The 26,897-nt window shown below is 41.7% G+C and overlaps 1 protein-coding gene across 2 annotated transcripts in view; it reads right to left on the reverse strand.

Moving 5' to 3' along the window:
- The window catches only part of LOC122548864 (guanine nucleotide-binding protein G(s) subunit alpha-like), a 294,455-nt gene that overhangs the window by 162,341 nt on the left and 105,217 nt on the right, over window positions 1–26,897 (reverse strand). Inside the window, exons 1-4 of one of the 2 annotated variants that reach the window (XM_043687750.1) lie at window positions 22,398–22,564; window positions 22,005–22,077; window positions 21,341–21,395; window positions 21,079–21,198 (exon numbers count right to left, since the gene is read on the reverse strand). In XM_043687750.1, the coding sequence (XP_043543685.1) occupies window positions 21,079–21,198; window positions 21,341–21,395; window positions 22,005–22,077; window positions 22,398–22,536 (387 nt within the window). In that variant the 5' untranslated portion in view covers window positions 22,537–22,564. Of the gene's footprint in view, window positions 1–21,078; window positions 21,199–21,340; window positions 21,396–22,004; window positions 22,078–22,397; window positions 22,565–26,897 lie in introns of those variants that run through there. The other variant, XM_043687749.1, reaches the window with a different exon arrangement.

Consider the following 26,897-nt stretch of genomic DNA (forward strand, 5'->3'; position numbering starts at 1 on the left):
TACTAACTTTTGTCATTGCTTTTCTGCCAGTTTTCTCAGGTTGCCTTAGCCACACTTTCTTGATGCTTGATTAATGTGCTTTATGGTGCCATGTTCAAACTCCTAAACAATCATTCTAATTTTCAACTTTGCCTTTGGTGCTAAAAAACAACAGTGCAAATGTGATAAATCTGAATTGCTTAATTATCTACAGTCATGTACAAATGTAAAGGTTACTGAATGACAACAGCCTTCATTGGGAAACTACAGTGAGATGGCCTTCAAGGAGTTCTGGATGTCAGGAGCAAAAAGTCCCTTTTTCCAAACAAATGTTAAATTGTGACTTGAGTTTCTTGCGTTGAATGGTAAAGGTCCTATTTATATGCACTGGCAACTCTAATACTTAATCGTGTCCCATTTATACGCAGTTCCCATTCTCCCAACTGTTGGATACAAACTCTAGTCGGTCACATAATAGTTGGCGTGGTTACTTAGTGATTCTAGCACACTGCTTGCTCCTCTGACTCACCCGCCAGGCCACCAGGCAGTAACATCTCATGGCGCTGTCCACGGGTCAGGACTCGACGTACCTGCCATCCACAGGCAAGCGCCATCAGACAGGTACCACCCCGCTGCACACTCATGACACATCACTGACTCACTTACAACTGAATAGCAGTTTGGAGTTCACTGGCTCCTTTCACTGGAATGTTGCTGCCAGGACCATTTGCACACAGTGACAGGCAGCCAACACATGGACTGGACCCAGCATCTCAAGGCTCCTCACTTACGCTCTCAGCACTCACTCACCTCGTAGCTATTTATGTTCACAGCATCGCTGCCCTCCTTTGGTTTTTGTGATTTATGCCTTCAGCCAAAGCACAGAGGCTCACAGCAGTTCTGTGTACAGAGCCAGCCAGCTTGGCTTGGTCATCAGCAATCATCAGTCAAAGGGGCGGGTGCTATATCACCATCACACCTGCACCATCTGCAGCAAACACATCACAAGGTGGTATCTCAGAGCTTCAGCGAGTAGCGCTCTTTATGGTGAGTCAGGTTAAAGGGAGACAAGCTTCAGTCAAGGCTGGGGCAATGACAGCAGCCTCTCTCAGTCCAGGGGCTTGCACTCTGTCCATCAGCTGCTTGGAGTGGTCAGCAACAGGGTCTTTGATACTCCAGCCTGAGGAGTAGGCCACAATCAGGTCTACAGATCAGATCCATGCTGCCGAGGGAAACTGGAAACAGAGACTTCCTTTCCTTCAGAGCAACTACCTTCTCCCACATCCTGGCATGAGGAGCTGAAGTGAACCACAGAAGGGGTTGAGGCTGCACAGAGGATTGGTTGTGGCTTTTAAAAGCTAATGACCCAATGGCGTGGTGCAATCACCACATGCACTGGTGCTGACACTGCTGAACAAGGTGGTCATGACGTCAGCAGCACATGGACAGACCAATCCCATCGCAGTTACGGGACAGCTTCACTGTGCATGATTCAGTGATTGCCATAGCCCACAGTTAAATGGCTTGGAGACATTACATTTTGAGAATGTTACAATCGCCCTCTCTACTCATGAAGAGACTGAACATTCCCCTGCACAAATCCCAAACCATTCCCTTGCGATCTCACATTTGATTTTCCGTGCTCTACACTTGCTTCCCGAAGTGTACCCAATAACTCTTCTTTCATGACTTCCTGCTGCCAACCTCAGAACATCAAAGGCGTTTCTGCAGCTGTTTGGACATCCCACTTTCAAAACACGTTGTAAAATTAATGCATTCATCCGAGCACACTGGGGCTAGTGATCGAAGAGAGGGTGGAGAATATTGGCAGAGTATCTGGGAGTTTTGTTACAAGGGGTTCAATACTGCAGTAACGAGCACCATACAAAGTTGAGTGAACAGTGGCTGGTCAGGCAATGAGTTGATGTTGGGGCCCCTGAGAGTTTCCTCGCTCATCAGTGAAATCCCAGAGTTTAGTAAGCACAGCTGGATGGGGGTAAGTGGAAGATCATTTCATAATACAAACAATGTGCACAAAATTAATATCAGCCATCTAGAACAGTACAGTCTCCAGTCCACTATTTTAAGCAGAGAAACTTCATTTTAACTGTGTTGTGTTATCTTGTACTCACCTTTGGAAAATCCCATTAGAAACACCCCAGTGACAGTAAGCAGATCCTGAGCTGGGTTTGGACATGAGCATGGGGTTGGCGGGATGGTGGAAGACTCAAGAACAGGAAGCAGGCATTTGTAAGTACTTCCCCACATAATGGAGTCAACTCTATTGATATATTTCCCTATCGCAAGTCAGGAATCTTGAGCACTGACACTCAACATCGAGAATGTCTAGGGTTCAGTCCAAAGGAAAAGTTGAGTCACAGTAAATTACACACAAAGAGACTACTTCAGGGGAAAGATGCATTATCTTAAATACCAATTTTCATTCTCTAACGTCACCTCTGCCATTCAGCTTCTGGACCCAAATTATTCTTATATAACATCTTCCATAACTACAGGGTATCCCTCAGGGATTTACAGTTAATTAAGCACTTTTGAAGTTCAGGACCTGTCATAGTGTAGAAAATGCAATAGCTAAAAGTGCAGACAGCAAGGGCACACAAACATGACATGAGATAATGACCAGCTCATCTGTTTGTAAATATTAGTTTAGGTTGAAATGTTGGCCTGGACACTGGGACAACTCCCCTCTCTCCCAAACAGTGAGTTTTCTGAATCAAAAGTAAGAGTGCTAGCCTCTGGACAACTATTCGAGATCAAAATGACCAATGGCTGTGTCAGTAACTGCAGTTTGTACTGAGCAGGGAAAACAAGAGTCTTAACCAAAGGACAGGAGGATGAGAAAGAGAGATTCCTGGCAACTTGAGTGAGATGGAGCTCAATTATTTTGTTTTGATGCACCACGACCATAGTATTTGTGGGAAAATGGTGAACATCAAGATTGTTTGTTGCCCGAAAGGTTCAGCAGAAAAGGCTGCAGATGATACCAATCGAGTGGCATTGGGGAAATTCCACAAGTTGGAAGGGTAGGTTCTCCCAATCAGGCAATAATAGATGCCTTGATGAATTTTTACACACATGAAGAGAAAAAAAAGTGTAGATAACTTCTGAACCCACCCAAAAAAAAAATCACAGCATTTAAAAGATATCAAGACTTGAGCATGTTTCTTGAAACAGTGAGTGCTTTTTTTTTCTTCCTGAAAGAAGTGGGAGGGAACTGGAAAATACACAAAAGTCGTTATGTAAACTTTTATCCACGAACAATTCCAATGTTTAATCATTTTTCCCTGTCAGTTAATTTATCAAGGACAACATGTTACTAAATTTACTTATGTAGTGAGGAAGAGGTGCAAATCAAATTATTAACCAGATGTGCTGTGCATTATTTCCAAACACAGAAAACTCTTGCTAAGGTTCTGGCCATTCTCAGCATGTTGTTTTTTTAAATTGTATGACAAACACCACAAATTAAAGGCTTTCCTTAATTAGAGTCATGTGGTCTGTCAATGTGGCTTCTTCAATTTGTAAGGTTAGGACTGTACAAAAATGTTTTGATGTATCTACATCTTGCCAAGTAATCATTTTGCAAGATTGGGTCAGGATTGTGGACCTCCAAATGTGCCAAAAACTGGCAATATAGTGTTTTGAGTAGATTTTAAAAAAACAATGCTTTATCCATTGGCTACTCAGTGGAGGGAGGGGAAGTTAGTTTATGAGCAAAGGGTGGATAAGCTGAGCTGTATCTATTGGAGAATGAGAGACAACTTATAAGACACTGAGTGTACACTGAAGGGTTGTCTTCCCCTGTGGAAGAGGCTAGAACTTGGGGACACAGTTTAAAACTAATGGGCTTTCTATTGAAGATAAAGATAAAGATAAAGATAAGGAGGATTTTGTTTCTCTTGAGATTCAGGAGTTTTTGGAACTCTCTCCTCCAGGAGGTTTGGAGATGTTTTAAGACAGAGGTAGCTAGATTCTTGACTAATAAGGGATCAATAATTATCAGGGCTAGGTAGGAATGTGCACTGAGACCGAAATCAGATCAGCCATGAATGATGGCATAGGCTGGAGGGGCCAAATGGCCTACACCTGGTCCTACTTCAATTGGTTGTTTATTAAGATGCTGTGGTTTACTTGTTACTAATTTTCCTAATGGCAGATTCTTATTTGCATATGAATCCTAAAGTCAGTTCTGCAATGGTTCACCATGTCGCTATTAATTATAAGTTTAAATCATGATCATCAGATCATTCAAGACAGATGGCCATCACATTCTGTCCTCCCCACATGCAGTGTCTGAACGTTCAGACACGAGTTGGTAACAATGACATAAGAGGGACACTATCTGTTCTCCAGCTCAGACCAATCATGACCAGTTATATCCAATTGCACAACCCCTCTGGATCTTACCCAACATCATGCACATCATCAACACTAATAACAATTATATACACCGATATAGAGGCTCTAACGTAGAAACTTGGGCCTAATAGTTTTAAAGCTTTTACTTGGAGAAAACTCTTGTACGATGGGTTACAATTCTTCCCCAACACCTGCTAGCAAGAAGTAGTACAGAAAAGGAAAAGGAGAAAGGGGTGCCCATGATCTCCAGGTCGAGAGCCAATTCCCGCTCCTGGAAACATCTGCCAAAGGTGTGGTCAGAGATGTGGTTCAAGGATCAAGCTCATGAGCCACATGGATGAGCTGTGGTTCAGTGGGTAAATATAGAACACATGACCAGTGACACTGAATTTCCTGGGTGGACAATCATACTCATTAGCGAAGTGACCGCCAATGATGAACGTAGAAAACATCTTGCAAGACACTTCACACACACAAAAAAAAGAACGCCTCCTAAGCCTTTGCTGGGGATGTAACAAAGTTTGGTTGAGAATATGCTACAAAAAAGGTGAGCACAGAGGAAGGGTGTTTCACAAGAATTCAGTCAAGAATGGCAAGTCCCTGAACAGCAAAGACCGGGGAGAGGGGGGGGCTGCAGAGTTAACTAGAATCACAGTACCAGAAGATGCAGAGGCAGGTGCAATGCTAGAGTGGAAGAGTGCAGAAGGAAGGAAGATGGAAAGAGGAGGGATTTCTGGATGAGACCAAAAATTTCAAATTCAAACCACTGGAGAATTAAAATCAGCAACAGAAAAACAAAATACTATTAAATAGGCCCTAGTGCAAGGAGCTGCGTTTCACACAATTACAGAAGGCCAATAGTCAGGCAGTCAACAAGGAGGCCATAGTAAACACAGTGAATTGGTGAGCTCTCTCTTTGCCAGTGAAACAAAGTTACTGAGAGAGAGAATGGGGAAAGTGGTGAGAAAACCACAGAAGGAACCGGAGAGATTAGAGGAGGCTGAGACACAATAGGAAGATGTCCAGTTTTGGGGTATGGGGCTGGGGGTGTGTTGCTGTAATCATCACAGAGTGTGTGACTTGTGTCAGTTGTTTCGGTGTGGATGAACAGGTTTGATCAACAGGGTGGCTTACATGGTAACTGGTTGGGCAGGTAAAAGGAAGATCATTTGTAGCCCACAAACATAGAACAATACAGCGCAGAACAGGCCCTTTTGCCCTCGATATTGCACCGACCTGTGAACTATTCTCAGCTCGTCCCCCTACACTATTCCAAAATCACCCATGTGCTTATCTAAGGATTGTTTAACTCTCCCTAATGTGGCTGAGTTAACTACATTAGCAGTTCGGGCATTCCACGCCCTTACCATTCTCTGCATAAAGAATCTGCCTCTGACATCTGTCTTAAATCTATCACCCCCCAATTTGTAGCTATGCCCCCTCGTACACGTTGACGTCATCATCCTAGAAAAAAAACTTCCACTGTCTACCCTATCTAATCCTCTGATCATCTTGTAGGTCTCTATCAAATCCCCTCTTAGCCTCCTTCTTGCCAATGAGAACAGGTTCAAGTCTCTCAGCCTTTCCTCATAAGACCTTCTATTCTTTCTTTTCAATGTAGAACTTCAACACCAATACTGAGCATCTAATTTCCAAAACTTATACGCACAAACTTCAAAAAAGACATGCTTCCACTCTTATAGTTGATGTATGCTGCACCTATATTTTTGTCAACTCTGACACAGTGCAAGGGTCATATTATAACAGATAAACATCAATACATTAAGAATGAGATTTCGCATATTCCATATAGACTGCTGATTCTTAAAACAGATGGAAAGCTCAGAGGGACTCAGCAAGAGTTTGTGCGTTAATGACTATGTAACTTTTCTTCACAGTGATGAATGCTTAACCACATTTAAAAGATACATTTTTCAAAAATATTCTTGCTCACAGAATCTCTGGAGGCACTAGCTTTCGGAGCGTTGCTCCTTCATCAGGTGGTTGTGGAGTATAAGATCGTAAGAATTTATAGCTAAAGTTTTACATCATGATGTAACTGAAATTATGTTTTGAAAAAATCCTGAAAAAGACCTCCAAACCATTTAAAAGTGGAAGGCAGAAGGTTGAGAGGGGATTGGAATGGAATTAGCTTCATTCTCACATACACTGAGCTGGCAGGTGGGACTAGATTGGTTTGGGATATCTGATCGGCATGGACGAGTTGGATTGAAGGGTCTGTTTCCATGCTGTACATTTCTATGACTCTATATACTGCTCTGACTGTGACTGACTAATTCCTTAAACAAAAAAAAAGAATAATACTGAAGAATGCCAACTGAGGCAGGCACAAAACAAGCAGTTTTGGATTGGCCAACCATTGTACAGAGAGTCCGGTATTCAGTTCCATTATAGTCAATCAGACTCTGCCTGTTTTGAACAATCGCCCGAGACAAGCTCATTTCCCAGTACGTTTCATTCCAAAACTATATCTTTTTATGCAAGTCTGCAGTGACTGATATAACATTCCATGGATGCATAAACAACTGCATAGCTATGATCTAACAATGTAATGGCTGACTGTTGAAATGGTGCGCAGCAAGCAGGCTGGTCAACAAAGTACATGCAATCTGGGGTTCACACTTTTAAACTGTTTTCAGCAAGGTCTCTGCTGCATTCCACCTGTAAACAACTACAAGGAAAAGCACACACAAAGGCCACAGACACTGACAATTCCTTCTCTAAATCAATAAACCATTTATAGATAGGTAAATACATGATATGCTTGTTGTTTCCAGCTTATTCACAAAATAATCTTGGATCCTAAAACTTTGGAATAAATAAAGTGCAATTTAATAAATATTTAGGTTTAATTACACTGAGTATAATATCAAATTCCTCCTAACATTTAAGTTTGCAAAACGGGTGATCACTATTCTTTGCACTACAGACATAAAATCTTGAGCTCTTTACCTTCTTCATGTTCCTCATAACAACTCCAGACTGACAAGCCAAACTAATCCCACCCTATGACTTTCAGCTGAGACAATAAATCAAAATTTCATCTGTTCTCATGCAGCGAATCTCTTTCATGATCCAAAAACTTTATTTTCAAGAGAAGGAATGTTTACTCTGCTGTCCTAACCAATAACTTAGTTCTCTACCAACATCGCTTATATGGCCAATGAGGAGAAAATGATGGGTAATGTCACTGGACTATAATCTGGAGGCCCAGGCTAATCCTCTGGATACACGGGTCAGATCCCATCACAGCAGCTGGTGGAATTTAAACTTAGTTCATTAAATATTGAATTGAGAACTAGTCTCATAATTGTAACCACACAATCACGGATTCATAAAAATCCATGTGGTTGAGGGAAGGTGATTTGTTTTCCTTATTTAGCCTACTCTCCATGACAATTCAGACCCACAGCAACGTGGCTGATTCTTATCCACTGTAAAATAGTTGAGAATGCCACTCAGATCAGAGACAGTTAGGGTTGGGCAATAAATGGTTGCTTTGTCAGTAGTGACTGCATCCCGTAAAAAAAAGTAAGAGAAACTGGAGGATTTTTGTGGAGCTTGCTGTGTGCAAATTAACTGCAGTATCTCCAACAATACAGTAGTGAGGTAGCTTCAAATGTATGTCATGTACTGCAAAGAATTTTGGGGTGATGTTGCTATATAAAAGCAGGTCTTTCGCTTCCGTCCACATAACCGGATATGCTTGGTCCTGTAACTTACTGTTGTTGCTGTCCTGCAGTGTTAAAGTTTCAACTCGGCTTACTGACAAAACTGCCCAGTTGGCAAAAACCTAATAAAGCAACCCACTTGCATTTAAAGTGTCCTCATCTGGAAAGAGAAGGTGCTACAGAACTTATGGCAAGAGTGGACGTCTGGTGTACCAGGAGGTTAGCATTCACAAAGCAAAGCTACTCTATAGTAACAAGTTCAGCCTGTTTGACTTTGAATGTGCGGTATTCAGAGTTATGAAATGTTCTGCAAATACTTGTGAAAATGTTACCACAACATTAACAACTACTATTTCCCCTTCAGGGACTTTGTCTGATATCCATACTAAACTCGTTAATAAGCTTGTTGTCTATTGTGTGAAAGCAGAGGTTGCATAGTCTTTTGTATCCATTAGCACTGCTACCTCAAAGCTCAATGTTAAATCCAGATCTCAGATCTGCTGGAACTTGGAAAAAAAAATGAAATATTGAAGATGCTGGAAACCTGAAATAAAATCAGAAAGTGCTGAATGCTCTCAGCAGGTCAGGTAGCAACTGTGGACGTAAAAGACAAGCTAACACTTAAGCTGTGCACCAGAAGACCAATGCTGCGAAATGAGAAAATAATTGAGAGAGACTCCTTACCCTTTTCAGAACTTGGGGCTTACAGTTGTTTGCATATGGGCAAGTTCTATTCCATCTGATTTTGCAAACACATTGGCATTGAAGCCAGCTAGATGCAGTTGCATTGGACTCGCATTCTGAAACCTACTTTCTAAAACCCTACACTCATTTCTAACATGTGACATGCAGTATATGTCGCAGACATTTACATGTTGCTGGTTTGATTGGAGATGAACTGGAGAGAGTGAAGATGGTGAAGCTGAATGATTACTATGAGCCACAGGAACAGCAGTAGGCTTTTCAGTCTGCTCCACTCAATGGGACATGGCTAATCTGAGAATCCTTAACTCCAATTCCTGCCTTAATGCCCTAGCCTTGATGGGAAGGAAACTTCACTGACTGATGTTTAAGGACACCCAGACCCCTTTTATACATCCACATCTCCCAGTATATCACCACTTAAACAATACTCCACTTTTTTGATTTTCACACTGAGGTATAGAATTGCACATTCACCCACTTGATGCTATTTCTACCATGTGTTTGCCCACTCAATCAATTCAAATAAAGCCTCACGCATTCTTCTCACAAACCCACCTAAGTCTTGTGTCATCAGTAAATTCAGTCATCGAAGTCATCAATATGTTGTAAATAATTGTGGCCCCAACACTGATCCCTGTGGCACCCCATCAGCCCCATGTGACTCTCGTGAAAATGCCCATTTTATCTCAACTCTGACATCTATTAGTCAATCTTCTATCCATGCTAATGTACTATCCTCAACAGTATGGGCTCTTCATAAGTAGCCTTGTGTTTAGTACTTGATTGAATACCTTTTGGAAATCAAAATACATTACATTGACCGTTTTTCCTTTATCTATCCTGTTACCACCTTCTCAAAAAGGACTGTAACAAATTTGTCAAGACAGGAATCCCCCTCCATGAAGTCATGTTAATTCGGCTTGCTTACAAAATGTTAATACTTTATTACATCCTTTAAAATAGACTCAAACATTTTCCCAAGAACAGATGTTAAGCTAGTTTGCTTATTGTAACTATTTTTTGCCTCCTTCCCTTTTTGAATACAGTTGTGATATTGGCAGCTTTCCAATCCTCTGGAACTTTTCCGGAATCTCCGATTCCTGGAAGATTCCCACCGGTGCAACCACTCTCGCTGCTCTGACTTCCTTTCAAATCCTCAGATGTATTCCGTCAGGATGAAAGACATCTTCAGACATTGCGTTGAATGCTAGCCTCTAGGTCAGAAATGATATGGCAAAAGCTGACAGCACAAAAAGATGCATTTCAACTGAAATATTAGGAATTGTTCTTTGCTGTTAGCGGTCAGGAGGACTAAACATGGGGAAGACTGAAGCAATTCTATTCAGTCCCTGAAGACTTTGCTCGCAAGCCATTGACCCCCATCCCTCCCCCAGCCACTGTCTGATGCTGAACCAAACATTTTAGAACTTTGGTGTTATACCTTTGATGAGATTCTAATCACACATCTCCACTAACATTCATATTAAGTGGCACATCAGGCTCGGGAGGCTGGATTCTGTATTCCTGCTCTTCATTCTTATATTTTAACACAAAGACGACATTCATCTACCACCCCAAAGCAATACCCTGCTCTGCTCCTCCCTCACTCACCAGCTACTGAAACCCTCATTTGTGCTTTGTGAACCTGGTAGCCAGGACAGTCCTTTGGCCAGCCTTCCCCTGTAAATGTGAACTCATGCAAATTGCTGCTGGTTTTAAAATGTTCATCCTGGTTTTCCAAACTCGCCATGACCTCTCCTCTCCTGACCTCTAATCACTTCCCGGAAGGCAATGTAAACCCTCTGGAGATATCTTCTCTACACTAATTGTGGATCTGAGTCGCCTCACCCCCGCTTCATCATTTCTGGTTGTTCCTTCAAACCTCCTGAATTACCTCACTCCACGGGGGCACAGTGGTTAGCACTGCTGCCTCACAGCACCAGGGTCCCAGGTTCAATTCCAGCCTCAGGCAACTGTGTGTGGAATTTGCACATTTGTCCAGTGTCTGTGTGGGTTTCCTCCCACAATCCAAAGATGTGCAGGTTAGGTGAATTGGCCATGCTAAATTGCCCATAGTGTTAAGTGCATTAGTCAGAGGGCAAATGGGTCTGGGCGGGTTACTCTTCGGAGAGTCCGTATGGACTTGTTGGGCCGAAGGGCCTGTTTCCACACTGTAGGGAATATAACCCATTATTCTGCCTTTTTACTGCAGGAACTTTCATATTTATCACAACATCTATAATAACTAAAGCAGAGTAAGTTCAACATTAATTTTTGAACAAGTGAATTATCATTGCAAATTGATAGTTTTCAAAGTATCAACGATGATCTGTAAATTGCAAAGCAGCTCTTTCCTCCATCAGTTTTTGTCTTTCTTTTATGTGCACAATAATTACTCTACTTGACCCAGAAACTTAAATTTACGTGACAGCCTAAATGAAAACATCCTCCAATTTTACCATCGGGCAAAGAGCACAGCACCTTCCGGTCCCAGAAACAGGAACGTATCCCAGTTAAGTGGCATCCTAAACCCCTACCACCCACCCCTGTGCTCATGCTCCCTGGGAATGAGGCCCAAGTTCAAACTTCGAGCCACACTGTCAATTGATAGCCTTACAAGAACAATTAATGGCAACTCATTCTCTCATCACCCCAAGCCTGGCAAAGGAGCTCTTGTAGTGCAGTGGCAGCATCCCCACTTTGAGTCAGGAGGCCCAGGATCAAGTCCTACCTGAATCCTGCGGTGTGCAGCAGCAGTGATTGCCAATTTGTGCAAGTGCAAGATTAAGGGAGTGGATCAAGGGCAATCAGGGCCTACTGACAGGAAGCCACCTTTATCGTCCTGGACCCTGTCTTCAACCATTCAACTACCCCACCCACTAACCCCTTCCAAAAATAAAACAAGACAAACTTGCCTGACACCTTGGTTTCCAAGTATCTGGCTGAAAGAATTTCTGTTTTCAGGCACCCACGTTCAGAGCAAAAAAAAAAAGAGGCAGATAGGTACTTTGAAACTTTCCCATCTCTACCCCAAAACAAGTTGGTCACAGGAAGGCCCACAGACAGCCTTTCTGGTCTGCTGCCAATTGAATCTCTTAAGGAGCCCAATTAAGTGCCTGATCCCACCTACACTGATATTCACTTAGGGATGGAATCTTCGTGCTGGAAGCACAAAACGTAAAGCCTGCCATGGCTGCTGTGGCTATCCAGCCGAGGTGTCTCATTGCCAGGAATTCTAAGCAAACTTCTACCCATTTCCACCTGAGTTTCTGCGATTCCCATTCCTGCCTTCCCTCACCTGTGCCATGGCCCATGTAAATCGAAAACCCTGGGTGGATCTAGTGGCAGGAACATGCACCATCTTCCTAGTGGTACTGCCAAGCTATGAGGAGCTGCCAACCAACCTTCCGACCCTTCAAGGGGTCCCTTGCTAGCCTCTGTCAGGAAGACTTAAGCAATTCTATTCAGTCCCTGAAGGAAGTGGGAAGGCCCACTGCTGACCAATTGGCACAATGCAGGAGGCCTTCTCAAAAAGGATTATAGCAGGGCTCTTCACCCTTTGGTCAAAACCTCCATTGCTTCCATTAAAAATTGCCAACCATCTACTGACAAGTGGATTTAGGAATCACTTATTTTGAAACAAATTCTTGTTAACCATTGAAAACAAATTTTATCAAAAATCTATTATTTAATTTTGAAATGTTAAACAAGGGCTAAAATAAAGCCTTCGTTTCTAATCCGACACACTGTAAAAAAAACAGCAAATAGATTATGAACAATAAGTTCTTTCCTAAAAAGACATAAAAGCCAATCAGCAGTTCATTTAGACATGCCCTTTGTATCATTCGGACCCAGCCAAACTCTAGGGACCACTGCCAATTCTGCTGAGCCCAATGGCAGCTCTCCAAGAGTATCCACAATCATTATAAAAACCACACAGTGTAATAATGTCTTTCTTCCAAGTACAATGACTTCATAAGCTATATGTATTTATTTTCCTGGAAAGAAACATTTAGGTTTCAAGGCATGGCTTAAAGTATCCCCAATTCAAACAGTCTGCCAACATCCAATCATTTAAGAGCTTTGTTGTGACAAGTAACCTGTGTTACAATGTAACAAATATAACAAGATTCCTTACAACAACGTGCAGAAATTAAGTAAAATTAATGATTCATATTATAATCTGTATGTACATCTTACAGTGAGAACACACAATATAAAATCAATGTTACTGTAGAATCTCTCATAAAAGTAAGAGAGGATTGATGAAGACAATTGCTGATGTTGACGACTGGGATCATTGCATTTCACGATGTAGATAAATTGCCTGGCTACATGGTATGCAATCGCAGAGTTTGTGGAAGATCCCATTTACCGCACTGCCAAGCTTTCTAAGCATGGCAGCAACAGACACCAACAGAACGAGAGACGACTGGTGAAATGGGCAGATAGACAACAGATGCAATTTAATGCCGATAAGTTTGAAGTGATGCACTTTCAGAGAAACAAAATGGAAACCCAGTATAATCGAAGCTATATTATTCTTGGTAGTGTATAAGTAAAATCCTGAGGATGCATATACAGATTACTGGACGTAAATCAGTTAAGAAAGAATATGTTTCAAGAAATGGTTTCATAAACTATAGCACTGAATGGCAGAGTCAGGTAATGACCATCTCCAATAAGAGACAAATCTAACCTTGACATTCAGTGGTGTTACCATCATTGATTCCCCCACTATCAACATCCTTGGGGTTACCATTGACTAGAAACTCTAATTGACTTGTCACATAAATATGGTGTCGGTCAGAGCAGGCCAGAGACAAGGAATACTGCAGCAAGCTACTCACCTCCCCTGACTCCCCAAAGCCTGTTCATCACCTACAAGGCACAAGTTAGGAGTGTGATGGAATACTCCCCGTTGGCCTGAATGGGTGTAACTCCAACAACACTCAAGCAGCTTGACACCATCATCCACCTTATTTACTGTGTCTGTTGCTCTCGATATGGTCTCTTCTACATCAGGAGACAGTCCAAGAAATGCTCTGCAATTTAACGTTCTATCTCTGGGACGCACGTACCAAACAACCCCACCATCCTGTGGCCAACCACTTCAACTCCCCCTCCCACTCTGCCAAGGACATTCAAGTCCTGTGTTTAGATCAGAGTCGAGCTGGAAAAGCACAGAAGGTCAGGCAGGATCCGAGGAGCAGGAAAATCGATGTTTCGGGCAAAGGCCCTTCATCGTTCCTGATGAAGGACTTTTGCCCGAAACGTCGATTTTCCTGCTTCTCAGATGCTGCCTGACCTTCTGTGCTTTTCCAGCTCTACTCTGATCTAAACTCTGGTTTCCAGCATCTGCAGTCCTCACTTTTGTCATGCAAAAGTTGGGCCTTCTTTACCGCCAAAACCAAGCCACCCAACAGCTGGAGGAAGAATGTCTCATCTGCTGCCTTGGGACCCTCCAACCACATGGTATAAACATCAGCTTCACCAGTTTCCAAACCTCCCCTCCCCCCACCTCATCCCAGATCCAACCCTCTAACTCCGTACTGCCCTTTTGACCTGTCCCACCTGTCCATTTTCCTTCCCACCTATCCACTCCACCCTCCCCACCTGCATCTACCTATTGCCTTCCCAGCTACCTCATCCCTAGCTCTAACCCCACCTTATATATCTCTCAGCCCCCTTGCCCCCTCCTGAAGAAGGGTTTAGGCCCGAAATGTCAGCTTTCCTGCTCCTCGGATACTGCCTGATGTGCTGTGCTTTTCCAGCGCCACACTTTTAGACTCTGACTCTCCAGTAACTGCAGTCCTCACTTTCTCTCACCATTCAGAGCAAAGCAGCCCACTCGACTGGCTTGCACTCTCAAGCATCCACTCCCTCCACCACCAATGCTCAGTAGCAGCGGTGTGTACTGTTTACAATGTGCACTGAAGAAGTTCAACAAAGATTCGTAGACAATATCTTCCAATCCTATGAACACTTCCACATTTAAGTTCCCCTCCAAGCCACTCATCAGCCTAACTTAGAAATATATCACCATTCCTTCACTGCCATTGGGTCAAAATCCTGGAATTCTCTCCCAAAGGGCATTGTCAGTCAATCTACAGCATGTGAAACTGTTCAAGAAAGCAGCTCACCGTCACCTTCTCAAGGGCAACTTGGGATGGGTAATACAAATACGTGAAGATGGCACCCATCTCCCAAGAGTGAATAAAAGAAATGTGAAAACAGGAAACTCATGATAAGCTTCACAAATATCTGATGAGCCCTTAGCTGGGGTATTGTTTACAATTTTTGTATGGCACTTCAGGAAGGATATCAAGGTCCCGGAGAGGGCACAGAGAGGAATTTTGCCAGCAATAGGGTTGTTCAATCTTTGGGAAAGATTACAGAAGCTGGGATTTGTCCTTAGAGCAGGAAAGGTTAACGAGAGACCTAAAAGATGCATTCAAATCTATGCCAACTTTCAATGGAGAAATGAGAACATAAGTTTTTTTTGGGAAGTTATTCGGTAAAGACAAGCCATTGGCAAAAGAAAGACAGAAGAAATTAGGAGACTTCACACAAAAGGTTGTTAGTAGTTGAAAGGGATAGTAGTTGAAAGGGATCAGACTCCACAGAAAAGTTTAAATGTCAACTCGACTTAATTTGAAGAGGACTAACTTGGAAGATAATTGGGGGGAAAATATCTATGACGTAGGACAAAATTAGACAACACTTCCAAGGAATCAGCACAAGTAAAATGGGATCAACAAACTCCTTTTATACTGTAAGATTACATGATTTAATTATACCGCACAGAAAGAGGCCATTCAGCCCCTGTGTCTGTACCAGTTCTCTGAAAGAGGCGAAAGTGGGTGCTGGAGATTAGAGACAAGATTAGAGTAGTACTGGAAAAGCACAGGTCAGACAGCATCCGAGGCGCAGGAAAATCGACGTTTCAGGCAAATTCCTGATGAAGGGCTTTTGTCCAAAACGCCAATTTTCCTCAGTTCTCTGAAAGAGTTAACCAATTATTCCCCGCCTGTACTCCTTCCCCATTGCTTTGTAAAAATGTGTATTTTAAGTAGTTATCCAATTCCTTTTTGAAAGCTACTATAAATATGCTGCACATCAAACGGAGATTGAGGTACTGAACTGGAGTTCTATTTATTTTAATTCAAGAGGGACTGTGCCAGTTATCCATTATTTGTCTTCAAATCAGAATACATTTCCTCTAGAATAAAGTTTCAGAATTGATCCATTTGATCATGGATTCAGATCCAGATGGATCTATTCCATTCATTTCAAGTTTCAATATAGTGTGTCAGTAAGTACCATGAGAATTTGAAACAAGCTGGTCTTGGCTTCAACTTTAGCACAAGTTTACTTCATGGATGTTAAACAATGATTTTCTGGGCCACAACTGCTAGGAATTATCTTCTTCTTTAATAATGTACAATTAATCTTAACCACACAGAGTGAGATCACTTTCCTACAATGTAATGATCATCGCATTGATATATGTGAGCATATTTTCCAAGCAATCAAGTTCCACACATTAAAAGATAATGACAATACTGTTCTAATTCATCATCAGGAATAAACACCTTAGAGTCATACAGCACAGAAACAGACTCTTCAGTCCAATTAGTCCACGCTGAACATAATCCCAAACTAAACTAGTCCCACCTGCCTGCTCTTGGCCCACATTCCTCCATACCTTTTCTTATCCAACTTACATACTTATCCAAATGTCTTTCAAATGTTGTAATTGTACCCACATCCACCATTTTCTCAGGAAATTCATTCCACACACAAACCACCCTCTGTGTAAAGATTTGCCTCTCATATGTCTTTTTTAAATGTCTCTCCTCTCACCTTAAAGATTTGCCCTCTGGTCTGAAATCCCCTACCCTAGGGAAAAGACATGTGCCATTTACCCTATTGAGAGCCCTTCAACCTCCTACACTCCACTGAAAGAGGTCCCGGCCTATCCACCTTTCTTAACAACTCAAATCTTCCATAACTGGCAACATCCTGGTAAACATCGCTTCTGAATCCTCTCCAGTTTAATAATATCCTTCCAATAAATGGGTGCCCCAGAACCGGACACTGTACTCCAGAAGAGACCTCAGCAATGTCCTGCACAGCCTTAACATGACTTCCCAACTCCTATACTTAAAAGGGATGAGCAATGAAAGCATGCATGCTAAATGCCTTTTTAACCACCCTACCTATATGCGATGCAAAATTCAAAGAATTATGTACTTGCACCCATAGGTCCCTCTGCTATTCATCACTACTCATGTCCGAACCATAAAATGTATAAGTCAGCCACACAACCTCTGAACAATTCAGTGAACCAGAAAGGAGTTTTCTATTGGTCAAAGACAGGTAAATCTAAAACTAAATTTCAAGAAAGCTGGCTGAACGAATGAAGAAACACAAAAAGCTAGGGGAGGGCTAAAATGTACAAATTGTTATATGACAACATAACAGCTCCATTCTATTTAACATCCTCCAAGAATAGGTTTCAAATTTGAAACTCTTGGATCTTAACTCTACAACATACCAGAAACATAAGTGAACCCATGATATAAAGTCACTAGATATGGCCAACCATAGTGATTAAAGACCAAGGTAAAATATAATTGATATAATTCCTATCTTGAATTTGGTAGATATTCCAACAGTATTTTCACCAGTTTATTTCATATATGGTATACAGGGAGAGTCTACAAACAACCATAAGCATCTCTTTCCATTGGACACAGAGATAGATAGACAATTAGTTACATATAGCTTCACATGGATGAAAGTAAGGAAAGTGTAATGTTAAAAGATTAAATTGAAATATGTCTGTGGACATTAATGTTATATTAAAGAGTTAAACTGCATTGAGTGAACATTCTGGAAGTGGATGGGGTCGACAATCATGAAAGAATGTGGGTGACCATCCACTGTAATTTACATTTCATCTAGACAGTCATTTGGTATTATTCAATCTCTTCCATCCAGAAATGCATTCTGACCAGAGGTATGTCACACCTGCAATGTCTTGGGGAATAACTGAGTCAGGAAATCATCTACATAACAATTTCCCAGGATAAGGCATTAGTATTATCTCAGAGGATGATCTCATCCTGCCATTGTACCTGGGGTAACTAGTGACTGTGAATAACTGGGGGGTGTCTTGAGTGGCATGTGACTGTGAGGAGTGGCCAGAGTATCTGTCAGCATGGCCAAATGACCTGTATAAAAGGAGATGCGTTTTCTTTGTTCAGCGCCTCACTTTGACTCACCCTTGTGCACCTGCGAGGGGGGAGTCAAAGGGGGTCACCTAGCTTGTACAAGCTTTAATAAACTTTAACTGTTTGCAGAAGTTAGTGTGTGCGAATTGCATCTTGTGGGCGAAACCTCGGGAAAAGAACCTAACAAAAGGACCATGAACCACCACAGCTTGAAGAGTTTGAACACACACTGTTGGTTTTATACTAAACCACACTAATTATCCAGCAAACTGATATTTCACATGTACTGAACATCTTAACAAAACCATTTATTTTAAAACAATGCTGTGTGTCGAAGCACCTACATTTCATGTCAAAAACTGAAGGTACAGTAGCTTTACAATCTCTTCAATTCACCCAAGGCACAGGAGTCCATAACATTAGCCATTTTACTGGCTTTCACTTGCTGACTTAACAAGGGATATACCCACTTCCCAACAGAAATCATCACTAAGTTTTTAATCACAAGACACAGGGTTTTGCAGGCACGCTTGACTTTTGAGCTGCACCAGGAAGAAAAGGTGCACAAGTTATCTTTAGCTCAGAAACTGCCAATTTAGTCTAGTTGATATTATCAGGTTTTGACCTGTGAACACACTTGATTTATTGCTAGTTTTGCTTCTCATTCCAAAATTAGAACCAAACCTCTTAAAATTAAACAGTTAAAAATTATTTGAAGTTACTTATTGACCACAAAGCAAGTCAAGAGTTTACAAAATATTTAGACTTTAAGTTACCACAATGGCTCAAGCCAATAAATATGATAATCAAATAAAATCTTTTAACCACTGGCCAAATTTCTGTATTCATAGTTCCTTTCACAATTTCAACAACTATATGCAAATCAACAATTTACTGGGAGCATAAAATGCAATGAAGCAGTTTTCACATTTTGTAACTCAAAATGATTTTGTTTTACATTGGCTACACCACACAAGATTCATACACAGGTAAATGGAAATTACAATGCTACTTAATCACACTGCATGATGGCTTTAAATTTTCTTAATAAAACAACGTTAGTATACATAGTATAACTATATTTGTATGTGTACATACGAACGGGAAACCCTATGGGAAACAGTAACTAAAAGTGAGAGAGAGTACACAGTATGCTATACAAAATAAACATTATAACTGGAATGAGGACTTTTTGATCATCACGACACCCTCATAATAACCTTCTTCAGAAGTACAACTTGCACATATACAGAACCTTAAACAGCATAAAATATCCAAAAGAGCTTGTCCCACCTGTCCCTCTTCCTTCCCACCTATCACCATCACTCCCCCCAACCTTTATCTACTTATCACATTCCCAACTACTTTTCCACCCAGAACCAACCCCTTTCCCTTTTATCTCTCAGCCCCGTTGGGCCCCCTCCACATTTCTGACAAAGAGCTTGTGCTCGAAACATCAACGCTCCTGCTCCTCGGATGCTGCCTGACCACCTGTGCTTTTCCAGCACCACACTTTTTAAATTGTTCACAGCAGCATAGTCAAACAAAAATCTGATACTTAGTCACATAAGGGGACATATGAAAAGCTAGATCAGAGGGGTAGATTTTAAGGATTGTCATAAAAGGAAAAGGAGCAATGAAAACATTTAGGGAGTCTAATTAACACCTGATTAAAACAAATCCATAAATCCTGATTTAGAGATATGCCAGCTCATCAATAGGATGAAGAAGTCTTCAAATGATTCCACATAACAAAAAAAAAAGTTTGCTTCAATAAATATTGGATGTACTCATCCACATAGCATATCCAATGGAAGTCAGGCTGCCATTTTGTGTTCAGGCAAATTACATTTCCCTTTATGAACAAAATCATGTCCCAGTCAAAGAAGGACCATGCAAACTCAATTAATTGAAGTTTTAAAAACTTTTTTTTCCCTCTCCACCCCACCCTTTGAAATAAATTATTGCAATTCTGTTTGCCCAAAATGCATAAGTTCTTTGTCACCTATGGCATAGTGAAATAAAACGGAGAAAATCACTCAATACGTCTGAGTATTTTTACTAGAGAGACACAACACAGCATGCTTGGGCACACTTATCAAAAACATGTTGATAAACTCAACTCATATAAGCTATTCCAAGAGAGGGATAGGAAAGGGACTTCAACAAAATACAGTTTCTTACATCAACAGTTTCAACAGTAAACCTTACTAGATCTCCTACATCTCCCGGCAAATCAACTCTACAAAATGATAAATGTAACTTCACTTATAATATAAAATTCAATAGACTCTCATAAATTATTACTGAGCAGCAGTATAATTTTATATGATGGCACAACAATGAGTTAATTGATTCTGAACCCCAACACTAGGTAATTCACATGGATTTTGGAATATTTGTTTAATTTTGCAACTATATTCAGAGACTGACTGGTTGCCATTGACAGGTAACCGATCTCAATGCTACAGGCAATCTAGCTGATGTGACAGGGGTTCTTACTATGGTATTAACAATTGGATTGTTAACAGTATGGATGCATGATGAATTACTGTAGTTGAATAAATAGTAAGAAATACAATCGCAATCATGTTCTTAGTAGGCCAGTGGTATGTGATACAAAAATACATAACACAGGGCCTGCAATTGACTTGTTTACAAAAATCTTTTTTTGTTATTGATCAGTAGGATCTGCTTTGTACGTACGTACACACACACACACACACACACAATCACAGTATGCTCTTATGCAACAGAACGAAGCATGCATTCAACTGTATATATCTGTGTGCTGTCCTAGGGCTTTACAACTTCATGTAAACTTTTGAATTGCACAGCAGCTGTTACTGATCAAAGACAAAACATTGGATTCACTTTTAACCAAGTTTATTTGCTTCAGCATCTGCCACTTACAAGTTTTAGATCTCTATCAGTGATTGAGAACTGTACTGATAAAGGGGGATATATTGGGTCAAGAAAGAGAAATAAAATTACACAAGGAAGCTAATCAAATATGCAAAAGTCAGGACCAAAAAAATTTGAAAAAGCATTTTCGACAATTATTTCTCAAAACTGTTTCTTACCTGCGTGTACTCGAAGTCTGAAAGATGAACTATACTTTTGATGTAATCCAACCGAAACTGATGTTCTGGGTTGGCTAATTGGACTGGAGGTATTAAAGTGCTCATTGCCGAAACTATTGTCTAAAAAAACGGATAGAAAATGGTAACAGACATTAATCTGAATAAATATGAGATAATCCATTTGACTGAAAATTGGATTTGTGTTCACATGCCAAAAATCAAAGGCCTTCCCAGCAATATCTGTGCAGCTATTAACACTTACCACTATAGCATCTTTAATATTTTTCCTAATATCTTGTACTTTCAGTTTCTTCTCTCTGTATGGGAAACAGGAACAATTTGATGGTAATATTCCTTTCCATTTGGCTCATGATCAAACTATATGCATTATCAAAGGATTGAAACAAATGTAGAAAATGCTGGAGAAAAGCAGCAGGTTTGGCAGTCAGTGTGGAGAGAGAATAACAGCTAACACTTCAAGTCTGTTTTGACTCTTCTTCAGTCCTGTTGAGTTTCCCCAGCATTTGCTGCGTTTTGTTTGAGATTTCTAGCATCTCAGTGTGTTGCTTTTATTTTCCAAGGCATTGATTGAGGTTAAGATCACAAAAATGGAGAATGTTATGATTTAGTGAGATATTAATTTGGTGGGATGGGGGTGATGCTGCTGGTGAGAACTGTCGCCATGTTGTTGCTATTTCAGGACTGTGCAAATACTGCTGTTCAAATGTCAATACTGGAGAGAGAGAAAAAGAAATATTTGTGAGCCTAATGCTGTCAGGGAACACAGTCCAACATTTCGGGGAGTGCCCACCTAACACCTCCACCTTCTCACCCTCACATCCTCCTACCTACCTCCCCTCATCTCCATCCCCCCTACTTCTCAAAACCTCCTCCACTCTCCCAACCAACCACAGGCTGGGACTTACTCGGCATTGAATCCATTGACATGCAAGATCCGCATCTGTTTGACAATTGTACTTTTCCCAGATTCTCCAGCGCCTGGAAGGAAACAAAAACACGCGATGTGTGAGAGAGGAGGAGAGAGAGAGAACAAAATCAGCTTCTCAGATTTAAAAATAAACAGCAATAACTAGGGAGCACCAATATCAATACAGCCAGCCCCTTAAGAACATGCACAAACACTGAGACACCCCCACCCCACGCACAAACACACTGTAACATATGACGGCAGGGACATATAGAATCCATAGGGATACGCACAGGGCTGGGGAGTGGTCTGCTGGCCTTTTGGAAGCTGCTCCAGCCTCTCCCCCCTGATGTTACCCCGAAGAGGGTGACACTTGGCTCGCGGCTCTTACCCAGCAGCAGCAGCCGGTGCGTTGCTTTGTACGCCTGCCTGTCCTTCTGCAACTGCTTGTCGATTTTCTTGTTGGCTTCGCGCTGGGCTTTCTCGTCGTGCCGCTGGTCTTCCGTCTTGCTGTTCCCTAAACAACCCATCGCTGGCTCTCTCCCCCTCTCTCTTCCCTCCCCCCCACCCACCCTCCTCGCTTTCCAATCCCACCCCCCAGTCTCCCCTCCCTGCACTTTTTCCAACAATAACAATGATACCGATTTATATAATGTACACACAACCCCTCGCCCCCCCCCCAGGCACAGAGATGCACAATGAGAGAGATGGCCCTCTCTCTGTGTGTGGAGGGGGGGTGGGGAGGGGAGGTGGAAGAGAACGCCGTCGCTAGCTAACGCTCCTCCTGAATCTTTTTTCGTAAAGGAGAAACAGATAACGTGAAAAATGCCTCAATCATCTAAACATTTTTTTAAAATCTACAAATAAATTAAAGCAGCGGACGCTGGAGATGAGGATATATATATATATATATATATATAAAATATAAAGCTATAAATAACCAGGCGTCCACACACAGAGACAGAGAACAGGAGAATGGAGCCGGGGGCGAGGATACTGCAGCTCCGCCCGTTCAGGCGCGGTCCCGCGCTCTCTCTCTCTCTCTCTCTCACACACACATACATACACACGGGACAATCTCACGTTCCTACCCCAAATCCCCCACACAGCAACCAAAACCCAAAACAAAACTACATCAAGCAGGCAGGGCAGCAACCAGAACCGCGAGAAAATAAAGCCATTTCCAATGCACCGCCCTCCCATCACTTCTCCCACTCAGTCCACTGAAAGTGGTCTATGGTGGGGGTGGGAAACCCTGAGAAAGGTCTTGACCCCCCCTCCCCCTTCCCCCTTTGCTGGGACAGGGTGTGTCCGCTCAGCAGCTGAGCTGGGAAGGAAGTGTGCAGCGTGTCAGTTTTGTTTTTGGAGCCGCTTCTCTGAACCCGAGCCCAGCTCCTTTGCCGGGCCAACTGGAAAACGTCCACCTCAGTCCCGCCGACTCACTCAGCCTCCTGGTACCCGAGGGAACTCCCATTCCTCAACACACCCTCACACAAGGCCAGGCTGTTCTCACTCAGGAGACTAACCATCACCCCCAGAGGAATAAATAATCCGCCTGGCGACATCCTTCCTTCCAGCAAATGTCTTTCTCTCCCCACCTCATAACAATCTCCCATAAATACACTCACCACAATGCAAGTCGCCCCGGTAAATGTATTTACCTGTAATAAACACACACTCCCCAAGTAATTGTCTCTACCTATAATAAATACCTGCCCAGGTAATGTCTATCCTTGTAATACTCTCCTTAGTAATTTTCTTTCCCTATAATAAACACTCTACGGCATTATTCTACCCCTTTAAGAAATACACTTGTTTCATTGGTTGTTTCTCCCCTAATACTCCCCCAGTTATGGTCTCCCTTTGTAAATATACTTTCTCCAATAATAGTATCCCCCTGTAATAATTACATTTTCCCTAGTAACATGTCTTTCCTGCATAAATGCTCCCCTCTCCACTAACCATCTCTCCCAGTGATTAGATTCCCTGCAGTCTGGAAACAGGCCCTTCAGCCCAACAAGTCCACACCAACCCTTCGAAGAGTAACCCATCCCCCTCTGACTAATGTACCGAACACTATGGACAATTTAGCATGGCCAATTCACCTGACCTGCACATCTTTGGAATGTGGGAGGAAACCCACACAGACACGGGGAGAATGTGCAAACTGCACACAGACGGTCGCCCAAGGCTGGAATCAAACCTGGGACCCTGGCGCTGTGAGGCAGCAGTACTAACCACTGAGCCACCATGCCACCCTATAAATGCATAAATCCTGTAGAGAGCAGGGAAAGATGTGGTGGTGAATGTTTGAAAAGGGTTAGCTATGGATATGAGGTCCTGTGGATTAGTGGGGAGCAACTGTGTGAAGGAGAATCGTGTCTCTGGATTGAGGACATGGGGAGGTGGGGTTAATTGGGCAAATAGGAGTGCAGAGATATTGCTGTTTGTGGAACCTCAGTGAAATTGAGAAAGTGGGAAGCATGGAATATCTGGATGGTAAACAGGGGAACGGGGTAAGGAAAGTTGACAGATAGTTACATTTCTGCTTACATATGGAGTTGGAAGAGAGCTAGAGAAATCAGCCCAATGTGAATTTAGACTTGGCCAGCTTTCCACTTCTCCTACAGTCTTCAGGAATTTGCAAAACATTTTCTAGGACTTTGTTGCAACAGCCCAGGTGAGAAAATCATAGGGAGGAGTATGAGAAAAAAAATGCTGTTTATCTTTCCATTGAGACTATTTTGCTTTCAGAAGGGGTCTTGCTGCAGGTGCTGTTGCTCTTGTTGCAAACCTTCCTCATGATTGTGACAAGGACATCATTGATTCAGTTTTGAGATTGTGAAAATAAAGTTTATTTAAGCATTCCCATTCCTGCACATACAGAACATTCAGGACTTGGAGTAGAAATTGGAAAAGGGATTACAGAGACTATTAAAAGAAAGCATTCTGGAATTCTCATACTGTGGTTCTTAATGTGGTGTACCGAGGTAATAGATCATTGGATGATCTGTGAGTCTATGTGCCTAAATTACTTTAAAAGACTAGATAGATAGATAGAGAGAGGACAACATCTAGATTAGATGAGTCAACATACATGATAAAATGTGAGGAATTATATTAATAACAGATTGCAGATTCTCTGCATGGAAATCATGTCCAATAAACAGAACAGCACCAGTGTCCAGCTTGTTTGATTTTTACAATATCTTTTTGTTAAATTTTAGTTTCTTTCATGATTGCATTATGTAACTGCCTTTACATTTGGTGGATTATCTCAACCTTGTTGAGAGTTAGAAATTAAGGTTGGCTGCAACAAAGTAGCTGAATATTTTCATGTAACACCTCCACTGCATATAAGGAGGCATTAACTCTGTGTTTTCAGTGAGCTATCATATACCCTCAATTTATCTAATCTCCCCTCAGTGGTTTTGGGATTTCTATGAGATCCATGACTATTCTTTTTCATCCCTCAAACATTTGTAACAGTTCCAGGATAATTACAGTAAAGTCTAAGGTTAAAAAATAATTTACCAAGTTAAAAAGTCAAAAATCAAAACGTGTTGGGCTTTTACAACCAAATCTGACAGCTTCAGCATTAAAACTGCAGTAATTCTCAGATTTTCTGCTGTAAATGCTTTTCTTTGGAATGAACAAGTGTTGAAATGTTAGGAACTGCTGCAACTTAAGCAGTAACAAGACAACTCACAACATTTTCTGTTTTAATTTTTTGTTTCAATGTGTAATGGGATCCATAACATGGGCTGTTTTGGAGCAGTCATCTTTTTAAGTCTTATCTCAATATTTCCAAATAAAGCAACTTTTGCTAATTTTACAATTACTGTACACAGACTGACAGGTTTAACACTGAGGATACAACTAGGATTAGATGTCTTGTCAAAAAAACGTAAACCAAATAAAACAGAGCCAGTTGCATAGATAATAAATTATTAAGATGAGTTTTGCTGGTGCTCAAGTTCTTTTTTCTCCTGAATGTACAATTTATTCATACCCCTGAATAACAATGATTCCTTTTTGATTCTGAGAAAAATATTTTTAAAAAAGCAGTAGGACATGTGTTTCCTGATCTGCTTCACATTAAAGTTAACCAGTTGTGGGGAAATGGTGTAATCCTAACGTGACTGGACTAGCAATCCAGAAAAAGACTAATGTCCTAGAGACACATGGTTTGAAATCTCACCTTGATGAACAGTGAAATTTGAATTTAATAAAAGGTTGGTTCAATGAACACATAGTCACTGTCGATTGTTAATAAAGAACCCTCTGGTTTATGAATGCTCTTTAGAGAAGGAACTCTGTTGTCCTTGTCTGGTCTGGCCTATCTGTGATCCAAGACTTACAGCAATAAATCTTACTCTTGACTGCCTTCCAGGCAATTAGATGGGGATGGTAACTGGATGGTAATAAATGGCTGAGCCAGCAACAACCAAACCTCATGACCAACTTTCTTGAAAAGTCCACTTAAGGGTGTTAACTGAAGACAGCATGGACAGACTTTGCTGCTATATTTTTTGTGGTTGGGGGAAGGCAGCAGGGACTCCCTTAGCCTAACCCTGCAAATACCTTCCCCTCCCACCACCTTTCCTGCCACTTCTTGGGATGGGGCAATTTCACCCTTTATTCTTGTAAGCTCAGTCTCCCTATTTGAGGGAAGGATGTTGCTGCTGGAGTTAGGGTGTGGGACAGGACAGAGTGGTGGTTGGTACTTTTCTACTCATGGGCCTCCAAGGGGAATACGTGTAAATATTTACAGTTGGGTACGACGGGAATCTGTCAGTGTTTACCGGGGGCCCCTGTGGGAATGTCAGTTTCCACAGCAGGCTCCAATGAGAATGTTACAGTACGTCCAGGCCCCCAACCGCACCCCCCC

The sequence above is a fragment of the Chiloscyllium plagiosum genome, chromosome 4 (assembly GCF_004010195.1).
Source record: "Chiloscyllium plagiosum isolate BGI_BamShark_2017 chromosome 4, ASM401019v2, whole genome shotgun sequence".
Classification (NCBI taxonomy): Eukaryota; Metazoa; Chordata; class Chondrichthyes; order Orectolobiformes; family Hemiscylliidae; genus Chiloscyllium; species Chiloscyllium plagiosum.